Source organism: Centrocercus urophasianus, unplaced genomic scaffold (assembly GCF_019232065.1).
Source record: "Centrocercus urophasianus isolate 14NV4802_14NV808 unplaced genomic scaffold, USGS_Curo_1.0 seq_14, whole genome shotgun sequence".
Classification (NCBI taxonomy): Eukaryota; Metazoa; Chordata; class Aves; order Galliformes; family Phasianidae; genus Centrocercus; species Centrocercus urophasianus.
The window spans coordinates 39,485,945-39,509,700 of record NW_024884586.1 but is presented as its reverse complement, the minus strand read 5'-3'; the positions used below and the strand labels follow the sequence as shown (position 1 = coordinate 39,509,700).

Below are 23,756 nucleotides of genomic sequence, written 5' to 3'. Positions count from 1 at the left end.
GTCTGTATGCCACTGGAGGAAATAATAATTAAATAGATACATTTACAGACTTCTAAAAACAGACACATAAACAGACTAAAATGAAAAATTACACGTTGCCACCAATTTGAAGAACTTTATCCAAAAACACGGTTTCTACCTGATGTTAACAAAATTTGTCATTTTCATCATAGTAAAAGATTGAATCAGTACCAAGTACACACACAGTGAAAGCAGTCAATAACTGGATAAGAATATAACAGGAGCTGAAAAGAATGCAGTTCTGTTAGCTAAACTTGCTTATTACAGTAAACTTAGAGAAAACAGAGGGTATTCTTTAAGTTGTTTTTCTCTTTACAGACAGAGATCCACATTTCAAGAACGATTATTACAAGAGTAAATGTTATTGTTTAAAGCAACCCATATACTACAAAAAACATACAAAGAAATCCAGCAAACCCGTTCGTGTGCAAAACAAGATAGCAGAGACAAAGAACAAGAGATTAAACTGTCCACTATTATTAAGAAAAATGACAGTGCATTTTAAGTGGCTCCTGTAAACTTTTTTCATGTGAGCTGAAGGAGGATGTCATTTCCAAACGCTTCCATTTTATGTGAAGTACAGATGCTTTTTTGGAAGTGCCACTAATAAGTTTATTTTGAAAAACAAACTGTATCTCAAATATTGCCTATTTGTTTAACTGAAAAGTAAATGGTATAGGCTACCTCAAGGCTACCTCATAAAGCTAGCTACTGGATTTATTTACATTAGCTCAAAATTTCATTCAGGCTTTGCATTCCCTTCCTTCTAAACTTTTATAGCTTCATAACTGAAAGAGAAGTTAGAGGATTAGAGAAATAACAAAACACTTTTCAGGTTCGGTGCTCAGACAATAGAAAAAATAGTGCAACAGTTTGCTATGTTATATACCTTTCCAGCAAATCTATCAAAATATTCAGACTTGTCTTTTATTCTCATTTAAAAAAATACAGTGCTCTTCTTGTTTTCTTGTGAGTATGGAAGTACGAGCATCTTTAGATGTGTTTAAAATTATAAAAAAAAAAAAAAAAAAAGGAATGCCAGCAACCCAGAGCTAGTCATGTAAGTTGATCCACTGAAGCAGATTTCAGAAGTGACAAAGTGTTATTAATCCAGTTGACTCCAGGTGGAGGCAAAGATCCCTCTACAAAGAGCAGCTTGCATGCTTAAGACCATCAGCTTCCTTGTGAAGACAGCAACTGAAATATATTTTAGATCTATAATTGTAAATACTTTAATCTCCCTCATAAATGGAGCTGAACTCCTCAGGAAACGCAACATAGCTTGGTGACTGGAACTCAGGAAACTCCCAAATCAATACCAGAACAAGCATGGACTGAGGGAAGGTTGTTCAGTGCTTTTCAGTCCTAAGGACTACACTGTGTTTTAAAAATAAGATTTAGAAATGCTGAAGCTGATTATAGCAGCTTTACCACTTTACCACACATCTGAGTACAAGTGCCACTTAGATGTGAAATGGCTCAGCATCTCAGCACACTGTGCTTTTTTTTCTTTACTGAATCACCTTTGGTTCAGGGCTTGGCCCTACAGTAAATCATACAGAGCTTTCCTCTTCTTCTGTGTATTTTTTAGTGAGTGCTTTTAGTACCTTTCACTTTATCCTAAGTACTTTGCCAATTACACTGATTTGCAAAGAAAAACAAAGGACTTGGGGCTGGAGAAAACAGAATGATGCAGTAGTAATTGTGGGGGGAAAAAAATCAAAAAGGTACCTTTGTGCTATAAGAGATACCGGATGTTACAATTGGAAAGCTTAATGGTTGCATTCTCCTATTCTGCTTTGGGGAAATACACTGCAGTTTGCTGAAGTAGATAATGACTAAGATCTATCTACTGGAAGGGAGATTATTTTAATTTTTGTATAATGCTACGGTGAAGGTCACCAGAGGTTGGTAAGAACGGCTGAGGAACGTTGCTGACATCCAAACGCTCATGCTCTGATGCCAGAGAATGGAAGGAAGATAAGAAGGGAGAAATAAAACGAAGGCATGAAGATGCATGGTGATAAGTGATTTTGAAGTGATGGATGAGAGTTCACATCAGGCTACTTTGGGAAGGTAAGAGGAATAAAGTGATGTCTGAGACATTCCTGAAAAATGATTTGTCTCTGTTTTTCCACTTCTGTTAATTATCAGTAATAATGAGATTGCCTTTAAGATTTACTGGCATGAAGCTGTAGATTAAAGTAGTAAATTGAGGTGCTGCTACTGTACAAATAATATTTGACTCATGAACATTCCTTGTGTAACAAACCTGGATATTTTTGTTTGTTTGTTTTGCAGGAGACTAAGCAGCACTTTAGAAGATGATTCTTGCAAAATGGGAAGCTTTCTATGCATTTTCTGCAAATGAAAATTTCTTCACTGGCAGCTTGCACTGGAAAGGTAAGAGTGGATAGCATAATCATCCCAAATTGTACAAAAAGATGGAACCAGTGGCTGTGCTTGCATGAAAGAACTTTTACCTTGGTACTAACAGGCCAGAATGACACAAAATTGCCATACCATGTGAGGACACACTTCCCTAGAGAGTTCTGGAGAGACTACTGGAATCTTTTCTTCAACTTTGTGCTAGAAGTGCCAAATCCACAGTGGGACATGCTTGGTTCCAACCTGCTAGGATTTCCCTATATGTCCATATACAAGCAAAGAGTTTACTTCAATTTTACTATCTTGAGTTGGGAGGACAAGGTAAAAGGCAAAAAGAGGACCTGTATGAGGAAAGACAAAAATCAGATCGAAGGCATTAGAAAACTTTAAGACCTCAAGATGTTTTGAGTTCTTTAGGGTGTTCCCAGATCAGCAGCAAAGGGCTTACTGCTTGTTAAACCATCCTGACCTTGATCTTATGATGACTGACCAATGTACCAGGTAACAACATTCCTAACAGAATATTGATCTCTGCTCTTCTGCTAAAAGAATAAATTATCTTGTTTCCCTGAGGATGAGCAAGCTGTAAGACAGGAAGGACATGCTGTATCTTATGGTTAGCTCACTGAAACTCAGCTCACACTGTGTGTGCAGGAAAGCAGCGGGACTCAGAGGGGCAGATGAGAAGTTAATGAAGCACTAAGCTTTGCTTGTCAGAACCCTGATGTCTGACATTATCATCAGAGACCTGATTGCCCTTTTTCTTTCTGAACATTAGCCAGTTGAAATCCAGTTACCAGAGCTCTGTGTGCTCCAAAAACACAGAAGCATTTTGATCTACAATTCTGATTTTCAGCCTATTTTTCTCTATAATGGAACACTGCCTTGGAATGAATAATTTTCTAGATTCTGCTCTGTGATTAGCAACAGGAACCCAGTAAAATTACATTGTGTAAATGAACAGAGCTACATGAAATTAATAGCTCTCAGCAGCCTGCAGAGCAATGTGAAGAGGATATTAAGAACTGGAATAATTTTGAGAACTGCAACAAGAAAGCTTCTAATAATAGACAAAATGCATAACAACCTACAGACCAAAGACTCGTATTTTAGTTTGGTCCCAGATAAAAGGATTTTCCTTTTTAACTCCAAAGAAATGTACAGGGCTGCAGTAAAATGTCTGGCTGCTTCTATTTTGCCCGGGGAGGTGGTAGAGTCACTGTCTCTAAAGGTGTTCAAGAAATGTTTGCATTTTGTACTGGGGAATGTGTTTTAGGGGGAAACACTGGTGATAGGTGAATGGTTGGATTGAATGACTTTTCCAACCTTGCTGAATTTTATTATTCTATTCACTGGAGCTTTCTTATTACAGACTGCTCAGCAGTTTGATGGGATGCTGACAACCCTCAAGTCCATTTGCAAACAAGGATTTTGGAGAGGGGACCTCTTTAATTTCAAGGTAACTGTAAGCTCACTTTTTCGTTTAAATTGCTAAATACATTAATCATAGCAGATGAGTCCCTCTGCTATTGCTGCTGCATCAGCTTCAAAGTCTGTTGCTCAATTTTGCAAATGCATTGACATGAAAATATATTTTGCTCCCTTATTTTATTTTGGGGGATATTAATGCTGTGGAAAATCACAGATAGCCAGCCCTGGCTGGCTGTAACAGGAATAACTGTAACTGTAACAGGAATAGCTGCATGCATTTCCTCACCCAATCCTATCTAATGTCCCCTTTTATCTACCTCCGCGCGTGCTCAGCCTTCCATCTCCTTGCTGCAGTAGCTGCACAGCAGCTGCATCAATCTGCTGGATGCTTAGACCAAAATAAAATTTGTAAGTGACAGTTTGATTATTTGATATGTTGTCACAGATCCCTAGAGGCCATGACTAGAAAAAGCACAAAGGGTATCCAGTTTGTTTCCCTGCTTCCTGGGGATCATCAATAACACTGCAAATCAAAGTATTGCTTTTGTGCTTACAGCATAATTAGGAGTCTACTACTGCAGGTAGTTCTGCTTCATCTGCTACAAAACAAACTCTGATCAGGCTCTTCTAACTGTTATCTGTGCTAAATGCTTTAAATAAAAGCATAGATCTTCTACAGGTGGAATCCTGCTCTGAAGCTGATACACAACACACTCAGCAAAGCACAGAAGCCTCCTCAATTTTTTTACAGTATGACTCTGGGGAGTGTCTTCGGGCTTACTTGTTGTCCCTCAGTGACAGATACCATTTCTCCAGCTGCTGGGCTCCAAGGAAAGGAGAAGCTATAGCATTCCAAGTCAAGCTTGCTGACAGTTCAGGGTATAACTTACACGCGCACATAAAGAGGCAGTAATAGCACATTTCAAAGGAATCATATCTATGAAACTGCCACCATTTCTTCCCCATTCCCCTCTGTGGTTTAGCTGCACTTAATGCTGGATGACACTCCTTTTTTAATGCTTCAATTTTAACCTTCCTGATTCTTCTAGGAGATTGACTGTAATGGATCCAGCCAGAAAACAGAATCCAGAAACATTCACAGTATGTTACTGCTGTCAAAACTTACCAGAATCTGAACCAGCCTTCCTGCATTAATATAGGGATCTTTTTATATATCTGACAGTATTCTGTGTATACTCCTGTGTGCAATATCATTGCACCTGAATGTTAGAGATATTTTGTTTTTTTTGCAGCAGGAAACTGACAGTACAATTAACATCTTTAACTACAAGATAGCAATTGCTTGTGCTTGCTGCCTGCACTCTGTTTTCCTATCACACTGTCAAGCCAATTACTTTAATTAAAGTTCTGTCTGGCCCTTTTTGACAACTCAGCCTGTAATGATGAAAGTATGTATGAGAATGATCTGGGTTAGAGAGTCAGAGTTCATTCACTCCTGCGATTACTATTATTAATTTCACATGAAAGTAGGGCACTTTCTTTGGGAAAAACAACACAGAAGTGTCACTTGGGTTCATTAGCAGAGTGGTGGTTCTCTGTTCTTCCCTCTTCAATGCATCTCTTCATGGGTAAAGAATTTAGTACAGCACTTTGAGGAAAAAATACTGCAAACATTGCTAATCCCACTTAGATTAATATTCTAGGAAATGTAAACAAAGTTACTTGGCAGTAGAATAACCTCACTAGGCTAGTACCTTATTGTCAAATTAGTTTTAATCATGGTGAAAAATGTTTTGCTGTTCATGTGCTTCCAGGTTTTCGTGTAACTAAAGAGCCTACTGAAATTCTGAAAGAAAGCATGTAAGTAATTGATCTAACTACAAAAGCAAGAGAATATCAGAAAATTGTACTTCACGTGATGGTTCCATGGGTCCTGTGTGTCTGTGAACATGATCCCGTCATGCTCAGTTCCCTGTTCAAAACCCCTCTGCAGCCTTCCAGCCTCACTTAACAGTTTGTTTTTGGCTCAGAAAGGATAAAGAAGAATTGAAGAACAGGACAGGTACACAATTTATACAGCTTACCCATTTTTAAAACTTCATTATTTTTGACCTACAAAGGGGCAAACAGCTACTTTAGGACAGTGAATAGCACAGATTTTGCAGTTTTTTCTTAGGACTATAGGTGTTTTATTATTATTATTATTATTTTTTTTTTTTTTTTTTTCTGTGTGGCTAAGCTTCCATAACACTAATTCTCAAGATTTTTCTTAGAACAGATCTCTTCTGTCCTCCACCATCTTTACAGAATTGCTCCAAATTGGAAAATAGTTAAACACACAGATGCTCAGTTTCTCAATTGAGTTGTCATTGGATTTTTCATCCTTAGGATAACTTTTTCTATTTTTCTCTCTTGCTAGCTGTTTGCATGTTTACATCTTTAAAAGCAAGTTCACAAAGACAGGAAAAAGTATACACAGTGCTAATTCTAATCACCAATTTGGGGCATGCTGCTTTGATTCAAGTAACTCTCCACCAGCCCTGAAGGGAAATGAGTTTAAAGAGAAAAGAAGGAAAATTTAAACTTCTCAATGGATTTGCAATCTCTTAGTCCAGCCTCAGGCTCAGTAGCAGGAAAGTGTCAAAAATAGGCTCTGTGCCTTCAGACAAGGCTTTCTGGAATTAGCACAGTAGTTGCATGAGGCAGTACATATAGATTTGGAGCTAGAATTTCTCTTTCACTGCCTCAAAGTTCAAATATTTTGGGGTTTTTATTTTTTGTGGTTTATTCTTTTTGTAGGAAGAAGGAGATTTTCAACAAAGGTGATTTTGTTTTTTTCCTCTCCCCTCAGGATTTTTGTAATCTCTGAAACAAGAACAGCTGCAACTTGTTTTGAAAAGGAAGTGCTTATGGAAATAATACAATGAAAATGTTCCCCAGTAGAAAAAAAATTCAGCGATCAGAGCTGTTACTTACAGTAGGCTCTATAAAAGCCACTTCTAGGAGTCAGAACCCAGAGACTTACTAAGACTGAGGTACTTGTTTACTAGCCACCTCTTACCTCTCTGTGTTATTTCAGACTCCTGTACTCACTCCCTTGTGAGCACAGAAGTATTTCATATTTCTTTCAACCCAACTTTGTTCATCAGACATTACTCACTGTTAATTAGGCTTCCCAGTTCCCCCACGTTCATTTGCTACAACTATATGCTTATGAAAGAATGTGCTCTGTGGAAAACCTGGATTATGATGAAATAATGAAGCTTGAAAGCGTGATATTTGTCCTTTGGTTCCTGGATGAAACATCTACAAACTGCTGTTGTCACTGCAATCCAGTAACTCTACATCGAAACAGGGGCTTGTGCTGCTCTATTCCACACACACTTTGTGCCTCCTGCAACCAGCAGACAGGTGGAGCATCAATTCCTAGATTATCATATCCAGTCATTGATACTGGAAGGCAAGTATAAGTAGCATGCATCTGCCTCTCATAGTGTTAAGTCTCATGATTTTGAACACAGCTTAGCTTATGCAAGTGCTAGAATGCACACACAATGAACTTGTACTGTATCAGAACTGAGCCTATGCCACCTGGAAACCTAACATGTTTAGCTACTATGACATAGAACAATTACAGACAATGTTATACCACAGTAAAAAAAATGCACAAAAATCTGACAAAACCCAGAAAAGCGTCTAGAAAATTCTCAACAGTAGAAAATAAGCACTTCCTGTATAAATCTCACTTCCTTTTTGTATGCACTATAAGTACAATGGTCTGCCTTTCATTATATTTCCGTACAAATCTTGTGTTGGCGCTGTTCTCCCTTAGAGCTCTCACCTCCATATAGTTTGCCATAACATAAACTTTCAGCAATCAAGATTCATAATGATTAGCTTGCATTTCTTTTCTGTGATTGTGGCAGTACTTACTCAAAGTCCCTACCTATATGTATTTATATAGATATACATGTATATATACACACATACATACAAACACATGACAAATACTGCTGCAGTTATTCTCTCTTCCAGTGTTTGGAGTGACAGGCATCCTAGAAGGTGAAGGCATACACCACTCCCACAACCACAATATTTCCAATTGTTGCTATGATTGCAATCCATAACAATATGGCATCGTTTGAAGACCGGGATGTTTCTTCTGGTGGATTCTGCATGGAAGAAGCTGCATGGACGTTGGCTGATGAGTTAAACAAAGAGTACTCTGTACTGAAGTCCTCATTTGGTGAGTCCATAAAGGCTCCCCCCATAACAGGAAGCTGTGAAGAAGAACATGGCATAATTAGATTGAAAGCCAATGCATGCATTTATTTGCTAAGTCATTACGAAAGAATAACCAGTAGCCAATCTCCCAACTCACTGAAGTTCTATGTTTGTGGTGCTAAGCAGTCAGGACTACCATATACACACTGTACACTATTTCTTCCATTTTTGTTAGGATTGTTGTTACTGGAAGAAACCTATGTATATTGCATGTACCATCATACATCAGAGCTAGCCTACAGGCTCCAAGTAAAGCTACACAATAATATAAAATTGAGAAGAAATGACAAATGATAGAGAAAATGAAAATGATGATTTGAAATGATAAAGAAATAATAATCCACAAAGCACTCACGTACCGAAGCACAGCACCATATCTGTTTTAAGGCTACCAGCAAGGAACACACCAAATAAGCACAGTGTGGATGTAAGCGGGGAATTTGTTCCACTTTTGTGTATGGCTTAGAAGTAAACAAAATTTATAAATGCAAACAAAAACATGAATTACAGAAGTTGTTACAGTAAAGAAGATGAAGCACACCAAGTGCACTAACTTCACTTGCAAAAACATATCTGCAATGTGTTATTCTATGAATTCTGATAATTCTGTAAATCCAAAGAATTATTAATCTACAGAGTGGAAAACTTCAGTTATGATAGGCTTCATAGCAATTAAATTAGTGACAGATTTCCAACATCACTACCACCTATTGGGTGTTGTTAGTGGCCCTGTCAGTGGTACCACAAAAAGTTCTTAGTTCTGCACTTAAAAATGTTTTTGAGGTTTTGACATCATCACTCTTCACCTATCCCAACAGGCTCTTCCCTACATCTGAAACCAGAGTCTCTGGCCCAGTAACAACAAAATAAGAATCCTCTCTTCTTCAGTACTTGTAATAGTACTATTACAGCTAGCAGCAGCACAATATTGTTGAAGTCATCATGGCTTATGAATAATGGAGGAATCAACCTTCCATTCCTTTAGACACATCACAGAAGGCTGGTATAACCATGAGTGCTAAATTACCATGCCCAGTACTCACTGTGCTGGAAAATTAGTGTCTTTCAACTTTATCCTTAAATCCTGCAACACACTGATTCTCCTGTTGATACTAAGCTACACCCCATCTGTCTGCCTGCAGCTGTGCTATGGAGGATGCGAAACAAGAGAGGACTCAAGGATAAGCCACCTCTCTCCACCCACAGTGGTGGCTGTAATCTAATATTAGAGCAAAGAATTTGCTAAGTAACTGTGACAGTACAGCAGTTTTTTTTTTTTTCCCTTGATATTCAGAACATTCTACAAAGCAGTCTCTTTCAAAAACTGGCTGCTGAACAGATTTTGTTTGTACTTGAAAATATCACGTCACACTGAAAATGAAATACAGATAGCAAGGGTTATGTCATATTTCCCAATCCACATTAAATAAAATTATCTTTGAGAGCAAATAAATGGTATGATTGGATGAAAGCATTTTGCAAGAAACCAAATTGGAAATTGCAGAAGTCAGGTCTGGAGCATTGCCCCTGCACCAAAGACTTTTTGCTCCTACTTTCAACACTGTGCTTTACAGAGAGCTTCAGTTTTGCAACAAGCCCAGATTGAACCTCATAATCCAACAGCACCAGTATCTTTTACATCTTGGGATTCGATAGGGAAAATTGTTTAACCACAATTCCTTTTCATGCAGGGATTGAAGTCAGAATTGGCTTTTATAGCAGACACAACAAGAGCATTCATGCAGAAGTGCTGCCATTCAGCAGCTGTGGAGATACTAGTTAAAGCAGCAAACAACAGACATATATTTACCACAGCAGCAGCAAAATACTCAGTCCAAGATAATTCTCTTTTTAACATTTACATGGATCAAATCTACAAAGCCTTTCAACCAGAGCAACCATTCTTGGTGATTGTTCATGGAAGACACAGGGTTTCCTGTAAATGTGTATGTGCCCAAGACTGTGGGAAGTTGTGAGCACTGTTCCAATAAGCAATATCTGTTTTTTGGGCCATATATTCTCTACCTTCTTTGAATTATTTCAGCTGACAAGCTTGCACTGTGCTAGTCCACATGGTGCTGTCACAGGGGCAGGAAGCACGCACGTAACAGCACAGCTACACACCATGCTGCAAGTGATGTCAGATCTGAACTTGCTCATTCCGTGCAAACAAGCTGTTTTCACCATCTGAGGGGAACACATGGTGAAACAGCTCATCTGAGTTTCCAAAAGGCTTGCAGTGACCTGACATAAAAATCTGATGTTCAGCACCTGGCAGAGGCTCTTTCTGTAAAATTGACTTTCAGTTTTCCTGTGTGTACGTCAGTGGCACTTTCATCATAGATCTGGAAATAAACCTCACTGCTGATGTCCCATTTGAAAAAATTGATCCTTACTTAATTTTCATTCTCCCTTCCCACTGATAAAACAGGTTCATGTAAGGACACAGGAATGGCCATAAAGTATCTGACAAAGTTGATTTTCAAGGCTGTGACTGTCTTCAAGCATCATCAATGGCCCTAAACGCTCAGGAAAGAGTAAAAGCACAACTGGATGAGTATATCCGATCCTACTTCTTAACATCTGTTTGTAAACTCAATACTATTACTCTGGATGCAGTACTTCCTGTTCTTGCTCCACTTACCTATCTCTGCCTTTGCAAAAATACACCAATTAATTTTAGCCAAGGACTTAATCCACATCATTGATGTTACACAGGCATCATATATATGCATATATATATCCTATTAAAAAAACAGAGTTTTATAGTTGGAGCAAAGCAGTGCAGCACCTGTGTCACACTCCCCAAAATTCCTGTTTGAGAAGACCAGGTCAAAGGCTTAGTTGGGAAATGCGCCAGTGAGGGACACAGCAGGAGGGAATGGTGAAGGAGTATGCCACAGCTCTGAAATGAAACTCTTTTCTGAGTCAACAATGCAAAGTACATCTCTTGCTAAATAGCTTCCCAGAGCAGCAAAGAAAGGATTTGAACCATTAAATAACAACAGGCAGAAAACCAAACAAAACATCAAGAGGTAATGAGAACCCCCACTGTGCTGAATGCCTTCTGCTGCCATCCAAGAGGATGGCAAAGGGTCAAGGAGAGAAGAACAAGCCTCTTGAACAGTTAAATGATATATTTGCCTGTTAGCAAAAAAAAAAAAAAAAAAAAAAAAAAAATCTTGTTTTATAACTTAAATGATTCACATGAAGGAAAGAAACATGGCAGGTCCCAGTCACCAACAGTCTAAAAATGATGGCTTTCTTAAGTAACATCACATAAAATCCATCATTTATCAGTAACATTGTTCCATTTCTCTGAGATTCAGGGAACATCTTTTACAGCAAGCTAGACAAGTACAACATTCAATTCCTGCTATGTTAGAGGGAACCTACGCTCAGCAGAGAGATTTGAAAGAGCAGCTAAATCTTCCAAGTAGCTGTTTTCAAGAGACTAGAAAACCTCAGCAACATCTTCAACAGACGTGCTGGACCTTGGCCTTGGATGCAGACTTCTCTGGAAATGAGATACTGATAGGTGAAATGTCACCGCAGCTCTAATGCTGTCTTGTAAAATTGCTGTTGTTACTTCAGAATATCTAGAAGTTCTGTTTCTTTCAGGTTCCATGATAGATTCTGAACACTTAAAGTGAAATGAGTATTTCCTTCTAGCCTAGCAGCATGTGATTGCTGCAATGGGTCTGAAAACCTAGCTACAATCACAAATTCTTTATTTAATTTAAATAATTTTAATATGTTATATTATATTAATATAATATATGTAATGATATAATATATTAAATAATATTTAAATAAATTTAAATAAATGTTTTGCATTAAAAAGATATCCCACATAACCAATATTTTCCTCACACTCTCTTGCTTCTCACAGAATCATGCATATATGTAACTCACCTACTGTAGGGCATGTACTGTTATGGAAATAAAGAAGTTCTTTCTGTTACTTATTTACTGGTAACATCTGGAGAGCCAATTACTTCCAACCACCATTTACCAGAACATCATCCTATTATTTACCACACAAGGGCTGGCTACACAGTGACAACCAGGACTGTTAGTTGGTGTTCACTACAAGATTAGTTAAAATGCTTTAAATGCCCACACAACTGGAATTAAAGAGCACCTAAGGCAATCTTATTTAATGTAAGTAAATAGATCTAATTCTGAAGGGGGAAGATCCATGCAAATGCATTCTGCAGATCACTTCAAATTCTCACTTCATTTAATTCAGATCCTTGCTTCACCTTAAAATCATAGTCTCTTGTTGACAAGCTTAAGAAAAACAGCTATTTATTTTTAAAATATAGTTGTCAAAATAATTCCCCTACCAGTGGCAATGGAAAATTTCCTCTCTAATTTGAAAGCATAAAGATTTCATACTTTATTTTTAATCCCACTAGAAATTCTCTATCTTATTCCAATCAATCTCTGGTTTTCTTTCATTTCATCATATTCCTAGGACCTGTGTATTATTTCCTTCACTGCTTTCCTACTTGTGATAGGCAATGTAAGTTTATGTCCTTTTAGATGAAACTGATGTTCACAGCTGTTCCTTATCAGCAGTATTGCAGATGCTAGAAGAGCAAGTTTCAGCCTTGCTGTTGACCACACTAAGAGATGTCATAGAATCATAGAATTGCTCAGGTTGGAAAAGAACTTAAAGATCATCAAGTCCAACTGGAATCTAACCATACTACCATAATAATAACTCTCTGCTAAATCAAGTCATGCCCAACAGGTGACTAGATATTCAGGTAGGAACATTCAAAAATGACCAGAGCTGCGCAGACACTTCACTTCTGAGTTTGCTCTTAGTTGTAGAAACTCTTTGTCTTAACTAAGGAAATTCACTTGCGGATGGAGCTCAGCTAGATCTTTATCCCTCTAAACATGGCCATATCGCAAGTACCTTGTAAGAGAACATGCCCTGTGCAGACCAAAGCACCTCTCTGCGCAAAGTTATTCTGCTGAATCAATTAAAAGAAACAGTAATTGGTGAGAAGGCGTTTCCTAATTTTTTTTTCCAACTCTTATATTTCTGCATTAGTGGCACACAAGTTACCTTAGTGATAAAGACATCAGGTTCCATTCCGCACAATCTAGATTTCCCAAATTCTTTCTTGTAATAGCTCTTATTATTATTAAAAAAAAAAAAAAACCAACAAAAAAAACAACCCTACTGCTTTCAAATTGACTACTATCAGTGTCAGTTAACTGCTCTTGGATCTCATCTTCTAAGTGTGAAAGACTAGGAGCAAGTAAAAGTCTCAAGAGTTCCTCCTCCCCTTCCAGCCAGTATAAGCAATACTGCATCAAGAAAAAGGGGAAGCTTTGCTCAAAGCTTCAGAAACAGAACAGAAAAAAAAAAAAAACCAAAAAAAAAAAAAAAACAACAACTGTACAAAGAACCTTCAAGTCTAAGTTTTATTAATTAATTTAAATTATGAGTATGTATATACCGGAGGTGGTGGTGAATATCACAAAAGTGTGCCGGGTAGTCAACCATGACATGCTTTGAGCTTGAGTCATGCATGAGTCAGGAAAATCATTCAAGCATCAATACTGTAATATAATAGCAGCTAGCATCCTACTGGGGACATTATGCTAGAGAAGCAGCTGCATCTAGGTTTCCTGCTTCCAGAAATGTACATACACGTGGAAGAAAAAAATATGAACAGAGAATACCAGGGAGGTAAACATCTATCAATACAGAAAAATGAAACCAACCATCAATGTTATCATAAGAAGAGCAATTCAAATTTTTCACAGTTTTGAAGACCGGCAGAATGGAGGACCCTCTTACACCTTTTGTAGCCACACTGGAGACCACAGAGGAAATAAGAATTCCTTTAGAGATAAGAGCAACTTGCAGAAATGTGTCAGTTTAATCCTAAACATAATTCTAGAAGGATGTCAAGCACCAAGCTTCCAAGTTTAATTTTTCCTATATATTCCTAGAGGATAAGGAAGAATCGTTGAACACCCCACCTTTTGTAGGATTTCTTGCACCATCTGTTAGTTTTGGCATTGGCCACTTCAAAGCCAAACTAATAGATTTAACTGGACTTGTACAATCTCCTGCTTTGATAAAGCCTGGCAATTACTGTCTGGTTTCAAGTGTAACTTTCCCTATTGAGGGGAAAAAGGAAAAAAAAGAAAAAAGAACAAACAATAAGGAGGAACAAAGAAAGAACACTGCATGCAGCATAATGGCTTACAGGATGGAGATATTGCTGGCTGGAAGCAAGTGCACAGCCACGTGCTATACAGTGGTAGTTTCAGTTGTTCTTACAGAGAGTAAGTGGTTATTGAGTGCTGGAGAGAAAAGAAGTGTAACACAAGCTGATTGTAATGATGTTCCATATCTTCAAGAATAAAAAATATTCCCACCAAAAATAGCAAGTCAAATGATGAAGTTTAAACAGAAAACCAAAGAGCAGAACTCAAGAGCAGGCATGTAGGAATAACTAAATGAAGCCTAATCCCATTTCTCAATTTGGAAAAGATCTGCACAAGCCCATCCTCCATTATGGTCTTTGAAGTCATCCTATTTGTGACAAAGTACCAATGTCCCATAACCAATTCATTATTTTTGCCAAGATGTCTTAGTAGCAAAGAAACCGGGCTGATAGGGAGCATCAGCTGTAGGGCTGATGACTGTAGTTTTTAGAATTTTCTTTCTCCTCCATCTCCTTTAGCCTAACACAATGCTTAGGCTGTTTCATGGAAGGAGGCAGTGACGTAGCCATGGGAAAAAGATGGAAATTAGTAACCATTCATGGCAATAGAAGCAACAATACAATTCCAAAACTAAAACTAGTTCCAGTTTTTCAGATGAAAAATCATCAGACTTGAGAAATGGGCAAAAACAGCGAGTGTGTAAATTACTGCATCTTTCAGTATTCAATAATCAGGATGCTTCTCACAAAAATTAAAAGAATTTCAAGGGGCTGGTGTTCAGGGATATAGACCTAGAAAGATATTTTGGACACCTTATTCCTCTAGACAAAAATACAATTGCAAACAATTTCCTCTGTGTTGCATACACTGTTTATGTTCAAACTTAAACCAAGTAGGAAGAAAAATCTTGTGTGCTAGCTCCAGTCCCTGTTACACAGCCCATGAAAAATTAATTGGTTGAGATTTAGCTATACCACAGCAACAGGCATGATATCACTTAGCTCTATTTCATCAGAGAAATTATTTACTATTCCATGAAGACTCAAAAGCTTTCAAACTATACATTTGATGTTTTACACAAAGATGGCTGCACTACAAAAGGCTAGGATACACCTGCCTATTAAAGGAAGTAATCACTACCACTGCAGCTCTGCTGTACCAAATGGTAGGGAATAAATGCCTCATTTTCAGCACCTTGGAAACAACCACGTGGAATCTATCCTCAAATGTGATAACAGAAGAGGCCAGTACCTTCATCATAATGCAAATCCACTGGGAAAGAATCATTCTGTGATGACTTCCAGAAAATCATTTACCCATGCAAAATACTTCTGGGCATTCAACAGAAAGCCTTAAAATGGAAATAAAAACAATTTAACAGTCTCAACTGAAACCGTAATGATTATTTTCCTGAAGTTTACATAAGCTATCGGGCTCTCACAAAAAAACACAGGAAAGAGAAACCTGATAACAATGAAAGCAATTTTATTTGGGCTATGTGTCATTTTCATCCAACAATTCATACCAGTTTATTATCATTTTCATGTTGCACTGCATTTTCAAAAAAAAAAAAAAAAAAAAAAAAAAAAAAAAGGAGGGCTGAGTTATGCTGATAAAGAATCTGAGATATATTTCTCTCAAGTATTAAGCCTATTTTTATAAATACTTTTGCTTACCTACTTGGCATGTAGTTCAAGACACACAAGAGTCAGAAAAAAAAAAAAAAAAAAAAAAAAAAAAGATTTTTTACACTTGGAATGGAAAAAAAAAAAAAAGGTAGAAAAAGCTGACACAGTGTTAACCCCCTTCTTGTTGACCATCTCTTGACCATATGAGCAGCAGCATGCATGAAGGTCAAGTAAAACATACAGTGCAGCTTCTAGGAAGATAAGAGGACTGCCAAATGTTATTCCTATTGCATACACTTCACTTGATAGAATACCAACATCTGGCAGACTGTCATGCCTCTTGATTCCATCAGGCATACCAGGCATAACATATGGCTTGAACAACCTACAGACTGCACATCCCCCTCAACTTATTCTTTAATGCTTAAGAAGTGGTTTATACCTGAAGAAGAAACCATATTAACGTGTCTGAAAATTAATCATTTTATCTTGTATTTTGGCCACAGGAGTGAGCTAATCGTACCATATACAAGAAAATAGAAATTAGAATGTGAAAAAATGTTGAAAGCTTCTTAACTTTTAGAATTTGAGAAGAAACTCATAGAAAGCTGCCTTCCAAAGGTTGAATATCAAGAGGAGGCTAAAAGCTTCGTCACCTCTACATCGTGAGTGCTTAAGAACCAGACAAGTGCCACCAGACAACTGTTCCAGCCTTCTTCTAGGATATGCTGTTCCCACAGCAGAGGTCAAGGAAAAGAATTAACATGTTTCTCATCCACTTTGGTGCAAAATCAACAGGCATTGCTTAAATATATTTCACAAAAGTCTTAAAATAAGCCTGGATCACTTAGTTTTGAAGTAGAAGAGAAGCACACATATGGGACATTCACTAGCCCTTTTGAGGGCAGCAGGCCTCATCAAAGTGTGAGAACAGCCTTCCTCAGAGCCAAACATTCCATATGTTTTCACAAACCCAGATTTTCATATCCAGGTTTTGCTCATATATTAAGACAATAAAGGGATGATTAAGCGTGGCTGAACTAGACAGCAGCTGATGACATCTTTATCACGCCAAACAAAACAGAACAGCCAAACCATCTGTGTTGTGTTTAAAACTGTTCAAACAGTTCAAAGAATATTAGAGAATAATATAATAAATTATACATTGATGTTATCTCTCTAGATAAGCGTGAGTCTATATATTTATGCACAAAGTAGCACTTCTTAGTGACTGTTTATATACATATACACAGGATGGGCTCAAATCAATGTATAATTTATTATACTTCTATTTGCAGTTCGATGTTTGTACTTTGAACTGTTACAGTTGGCAGGGCTGCACAGGATAATTAAAAGACATGAATATGTAACAGTTTTTCTTGGGTCTGAGTATACACAAAAATGACTTCAATAAAACTTCTTCAGTTATTTCTGCATTATGGAAGGGAGGGCAGAAAACAGAGAAAAGGAGGGAAAATACATTGTCTGTGCATTCTTTTTCTTCATTTTATTTAGTGTAATCTGAGCTATAGAATCACGATTGGTCTGGAGGACTAAAACGGTTCTAGGAGCTAGTGCAGTGTGGTGGCCTCCCAAACTTTATAGAAGACACAAGTTTCCACTTAAAATAAACAGAAATGTTTTTGTCCTTGAGATTCATAGAATCATAATATTGCTCAGGTTGGAAAAGACCTTAAAGATCATCAAGTCCAACCGTGTGCCTGAGTCTCACACAACTCAATTATAGAAAAAAAAAAAAAACTACAAACAGGACAATGCAACAGATGAAGTCTTTCCCATAAAGGGTGTCAAAAAATGATCATAGGAAATGAGCTGGTTCCAAGTTCACTAAGAGTTTCTCCAAAGCCTGACAGTCAAAGTAAAAAATGCAGACTTTTCTTCAAACCTGAACTTCAGAACCCTTTGAACTTCAGATGGTAAAGCAAGAGAACAAGATAGTTAAGGGATGCCTTGGTGCTTTAGGGGACAGGATTCACAGCAAGACAAGTGAATACACATATCCTTGTACTGAACTCACTTGCACATGCAATCAAGCATGCAGTAACACGGTGGCATCTTGCATCTACACGTGCAAATTGAAAATAACCAATTTAGTCAAAAGCAGCCCAAGAGTGAGAATGAGCTTTAACAGCTGAAAACAAAGTAAGCAAACTGCACCAAAATCCAAAAGCCTGCTTTATTAAAGCCTGCTTTATTAAATCCTTTGTACAAATCCTATAAGAACAGCTGAAAAAAATGCCTGGCTGAAGTAAAGCACCTTGCTCTAAGAGACTTCAGCGTGCGCAACACAGTGCAGATCCCAGCATAACTGGGTTCTTGAGTGATGGCACTCCAGGTGATCTGCTCCATGAAATCCCCTAGCACTAGGATCATACTGACAGATCTTTTCGTGAAATTACAAAGGAGATAAAAGATTAAAAGGTAGAAGAGAAGAGAAGGATTTTTTTTTCTTATTTTGAAAGTGCCTTGAAAGTCATAAATCCTACTGCAATATGAATGTTTGCACTCTGAACATATACTCAAAGGGAAAAAGGTAAGTTAACCAATGTATGACCATAACAAATAGATGAGCATGTTTACCTGACTTAAAATGAGGTCAATTAGATGGTTTAAAACATTCCCAAATAAAATTCAGTTTTCTACATATTTATTGATAGCCCTGTACACATGACAATCTTTTATATACTATGAGATCTCTTAGAACTCCATAAAAGCACAAATATACCCAGAGTGCTTTCCTCCTAGCACATTCATTACCTGTCCCAGTTCTTCCTTGAAGATAAATTGTAAATCATGGTGCAATATCACATAATACACACCCTGATCGGAGAGACTGTACAAAATTGACCTCTGCAATGCATTCTTAAAAGAGGACATAATGCCTTTCATCCATAGTTTACCACTAATTGAATTTCCTCTAAGATAAGGAAAGGCATTATTTATCTATTGGCAAGTACACTGAAATAATTACAGAATAAAATCACATTTAATCCTGTTGCTAAAAAAAGTATGATGGAAATATCACTGTTAAAATGCAATACATTGTTGCAAGAGGACTGTCCACCTTAAAAATTTACAACCAGCTAAAAATAAGCTAATAAAAATAAGTTCCAGCTCAGTTCAATGACCAGTGACCTCGAGATGTGGGAAATTAAAACAAACATAAACAAGCAAAAATACACAGATTGGGATGTAAAACTCGCAAGTAATTCTAAACTCTTTTGTTTCTATATTGCTAATATGGATTCAAATTAAGTCAGCAAAACAAACACATCAAATTTAAAAGATAAATGTGATGTGGTTTAAGGCCAATTCCAAACCAGATTCTATTTAATACAACGTACAGGGCTTAAAGATGCCAGTCGAAAAGCTCTACAGGCTTCAAAGCAGAAACACTACTGGCCGTAGGCAGCCACCCAATTGAAAAAGAATGGTTTGAGATACAGTGGGTGCCAAAGGCAAGCAGGACAGTGCTCACGAAGAAGTTTTATATGCATCCTTGTTATTACCATGCCAGTACCTTTGGAAACTGTCCTTCTTTTATCTATTTTTGATGTTCTAAATTCTTCGTATAAATTGAAGGTTATTTTTTGAGAAATGGTTGAGCTTCACTGCAGCTTTGTGTAGTTTTAGTTTACACGGATGTGTAAATACACTGATGTCCCAGTCTTCTCTGGACACTTTCACTACAGCAGTATTCATTTGCTACTATAACTAGTAATTGCAATTACCAGAGACTCTTTACGCCAAGTGTAAGCAACCATCTGCTGTTGAATACACTTTATCAGTGCATGGTATATCCATACCTGCTATACGTACCTGAAAATCAAGCCACTGGATTCACTGAACCCTGTTCTCTTTCTGTTAGACTTTTACTGGTATTTATTACACTCCATCATTTTGAAGGAATAACAAGCAGAAAATTAACCCATCCTTTTTTCCATCTCATTTATGCTACGAAACACTTGAGTGAGAAGCAACAGTAAAAAAGTTTGCACCTTCAGAATTGCCCAAAACCAAGGAGGATTCCCCTTGGAAAAATCTTGAAGACCCTCAAAAAGGTAGAGTTTCAGTATCTTGAAGCAAGTCTCTAACGAAACCTGTGATATGAAACACACTTACACAAAACACAAAAAGGCAGCAAGTCAAACCTCCTCAGGAGGGACAGTATGAAATGTGGCTGTCCCAGTAAATAAAAGAGCAAATGCAGCATGGTTAAACTTTAATTCTATTTGGCTTTCTCAAAGCAGATGCTTGCAGACAGATTTCTGTTTCAACCACTAATGACTGTCATACACAATCATGTCACCGATTTCAAAGGGCTGCAGGGTTTATACGCTTGCAGGCAAAACTGACAAGACACAGCTAAAGAATATTCACAGAATCCAATACCCTGCTTAGTTCAACAGGGACATTTAAACAGTGCAATCAAGATAAGAGAACCAGACTGTGCCATGCAGTTTCAGTAATTCTAACAGGGACAGGAATAATCATCAAGTTGCACTGGTGCCTGTTACAGATTCTGTGAATAAAAAAATGACCTTCCTTAGCGTGGCATGGAAAGTCATGGTGTTGTCCTCCTTGATGCTCCTAGGTCTACTTTTCTGGATCATCACGTAAAGATAACAGGAGGTAGTTACTAAGGCAGAGAAACAAAGATAGGCAAGGGGACATGAGGAAGAAGTATGTCAGAAATATGTGCAAGGGAAGACAATCTGTTGGAAAGCTATGTACACTGTACGTACTTAACTTTGGCCCAGAATAATCTTCTCCAATTTAAGTTTTTCTAATTATAAGCTTCACATATAAGCTTCATAATATTTTATTACGGACCTTGGAAAACTTCAGGGTTTTTTTTCTGCAAGATCTAGAAAGAATGAGAATACTCATTCTCTACTCTGAGACCACGTTTCTAAAATTTGTATCTTACAAGCTCAGATAAGGTTGCATCAAGTGGAACTCAAGTCTGGAAACAGAAAAGGATTTTGAGTTATGTAGAACTGCTTTCATGAACCTTGTTTCACCCAATTTTACCAAGAACAACACTCAAGTATGGAAAGAAGAGGAAACAATGTTTTAAATCTTTTGTCTCCCTCCTTCACTTCTAAGGGCGGACAAAGCCTTAGCATGAAAAAAGGGACTAACAATATCCACATACATGTAAGGGCCATCACTGGTGTTAAACATTTTCTTCAGATATTAAGCAAGCTGTGTATCGCAGCTCTGGCAGTGGTGGCACTTTCCCTTCCACGAGGCAGTACATCACTGCAGTACTGTTAAAAACAGTGACATCATCTCTGAAGTGAATGCAGAGCCTGAATTTTACATGTTAGACCCAGACACAGTAGGGTTGTTCAGTAACCTGACCAAGCCATATTAGAAGGGTTAGCTTTCCTGCTTCTCCTTCCATTAGGAGCCATTTTCCCCTGAAGTCCTGCTGTGCAGGCACCATTCAAGTTTCCACAAATTGAAAATGCCCTTTTTGGAAAATACCACAGTACCACTCTCCACAGACAACCACGTCCCCTGTGAATCTGATCACCACACATCTCTTCTGTTTCAAGCTACTTACAATTGTACCAAAAGGAAAAATAACAATGGGATATTAACAATTCATTCTAGTCCTGCTGGCCTCATAGAGAAAAATAAAAAGAGAGGAACAAAGAATTTCTAGAAAGCATTGAAGTGTATGACTCATTATTTAGGACATATAATTGGGTCATATCTGCCTTTGTACTGAAAGACGCCAGGTCATTCCATCTCGTGCCAAGAAAATTTTTACTTATTACTCAGCACAAAACCTTGGCTGCCAATTGATCAGGACCTACAAAGGCTCCAAATGAGATTGGTTTTCAGCAAGAATCTGCTCAGAGAACAGCAGTATGCCCAGTTTGCAGAAAACATCAAGAATGGACTATAGCAGAGGAAAGGCCCTGATTACCAAAGGTAATTGCCTCATATAAGTTCTCTGTAGCATCATCTTTTATTGGGGTTAAGCTTGAGGGGTAAAAAAAAAAAAAAAAAAAAAAAAAAAGGAAATGCCCATTCTGCCAAAGGACTTTTGCTAAGTTTTTTTAGCTAAGTTATTCAGGTTGGGTGTGGTGAAAAAAAAATCAAACTGAGGAGTCAGAGCAAAGATTATTTACATTTCAGTCTCACATTGCATCCTTTCTCCCATCTCATAGATCTCTCCTTCCCTGCTTCCATTACTCTCCAATTATTCCCCCTGCTTCTACTTCTCTTATCACTCTGATTCCAGTACTTGCAACCTGGTCTTCTGCCTTTGATCTGTCTCAACAAAACCCATGCATGATTTTGATCAAAAACTCTCTATTCCAGAGATGAAAAGTGTGCAGCTGATTCCCTGTTGCTCTACAGTTTTGACAGTAGAAAAAGCAAGATAAGGCAGCAACATCTCCTAATAGTACTTGGGCATTTATAAAGAGAGCATGATGACCCCAGTATGTGTTAACAAACTTTAAAAAAAAAAAAAATAATAGAAGTATTTTATAGAAATATAACTTTATCATTATACTTTATTAAAATATGTTGTTTTGATTTTAGGCCTCCATTAATATTTTAATCATTACTTAATATCATTTAGATTATGTGTCTTTTTTTCCCCTTTGCAGAAATGCAAATGAGATACTTTGTGCATGTGAATTGTGGAAATACTGACATACTCAAAAGGTGATTGTGATATTTTGTTGATTAAGAGATACGTTACTAAGATAAATGTTTCACTTCCTATTAACAATATATTTCAGTGAAAAAAAATTAAAAAAATTATACAAAGTACTGTAATAAGGTAAGGAATACTTGCCATGGCAGGAAGCCTGAACACCTAAGAATGAAAACCAAAATTTAAGAGTGTCTTCCAGGTAATACAAGGAGGGAAGATTTAGGTTGGATGTTAGGGGGAAGTTCTTTACAAGGAGAGTGGTTAGGCCCTGGAACGGGCTGCCCAGGGAGGTTGTGGATGCCCCGTCCTTGGACGTGTTCAAGGCCAGGTTGGACGGGGTCCTGGGCAACCTGATCTGAATGTTTGGTGGCCCTGCTAGGCAGGGGGGTTGGAACTACATGATCCTTGAGGTCCCTTCCAACCCGGGTGATTCTGTGATTCTGTGTGATTCTGTAATATCCTTTGTATCTGTTGGCCATGTCATTCAGTCAAATAAGAAGTATGTGAAAGAAAAGAAGCTCCTAGCAAGGCTAAATATGATTTTAATTAAAAAAAAAAAAAGAGCTAATAATTTGCATCATGATTTCAGAAGAATTAAATCTGCATCTTTTTGTCATAGAGTGAAAATAAATGAATCAAAACCAGAACAATGTTACCTGGGGTCAAACTATTCCATGCATATTTGACATCCAACACAGAGGTACTGAATTACATTCAAGGTAAAAGCCATCTCTTCTGAGACACCCTCAATCACATCCCACATTTATAGGAGTCAGCACAGACCCTGTCCCCAGGACTGACACATCTGTTGAAAATATGCTAGATAAACCCAGTTTTCACCAACCAACCAAAAATTCCACAGCTTATCTTGAACTCTCTGCTTGTTTGGAAGACTTGTTTTAAGACAGCAGAGTGAAGAGGTTCAGAGCAGCCACAAACAAGTATAACTTGAGCAGAGAAGTTCTGGAAAGAGTACAATATTTATCCCACCTTGACATACACGCATGAAGACAACTGCAATTACAGCGACAGGGTGAAAAAGATAAACAAAGACTCACAACCTGAAATGGACTATGCAAGTAGAATGATGAACTGATGCATAAAAACTGTATCTAAACACATGCCTTTGAAATCCAGAT

At 37.6% G+C, this 23,756-nt stretch overlaps 1 protein-coding gene across 1 annotated transcript in view; it reads right to left on the bottom strand.

Annotated features, from left to right (window-relative positions):
• Positions 1-95: 95 nt before the first annotated feature.
• Positions 96-23,756, bottom strand: part of CUNH14orf132 (chromosome unknown C14orf132 homolog) — a 37,497-nt gene continuing 13,836 nt past the window's right edge. Inside the window, exon 2 of the mRNA XM_042813676.1 lies at positions 96-8,081. Within this exon, the coding sequence (XP_042669610.1) occupies positions 7,857-8,081 (225 nt within the window). The 3' untranslated portion in view covers positions 96-7,856. The remainder of the gene's footprint in view (positions 8,082-23,756) is intronic.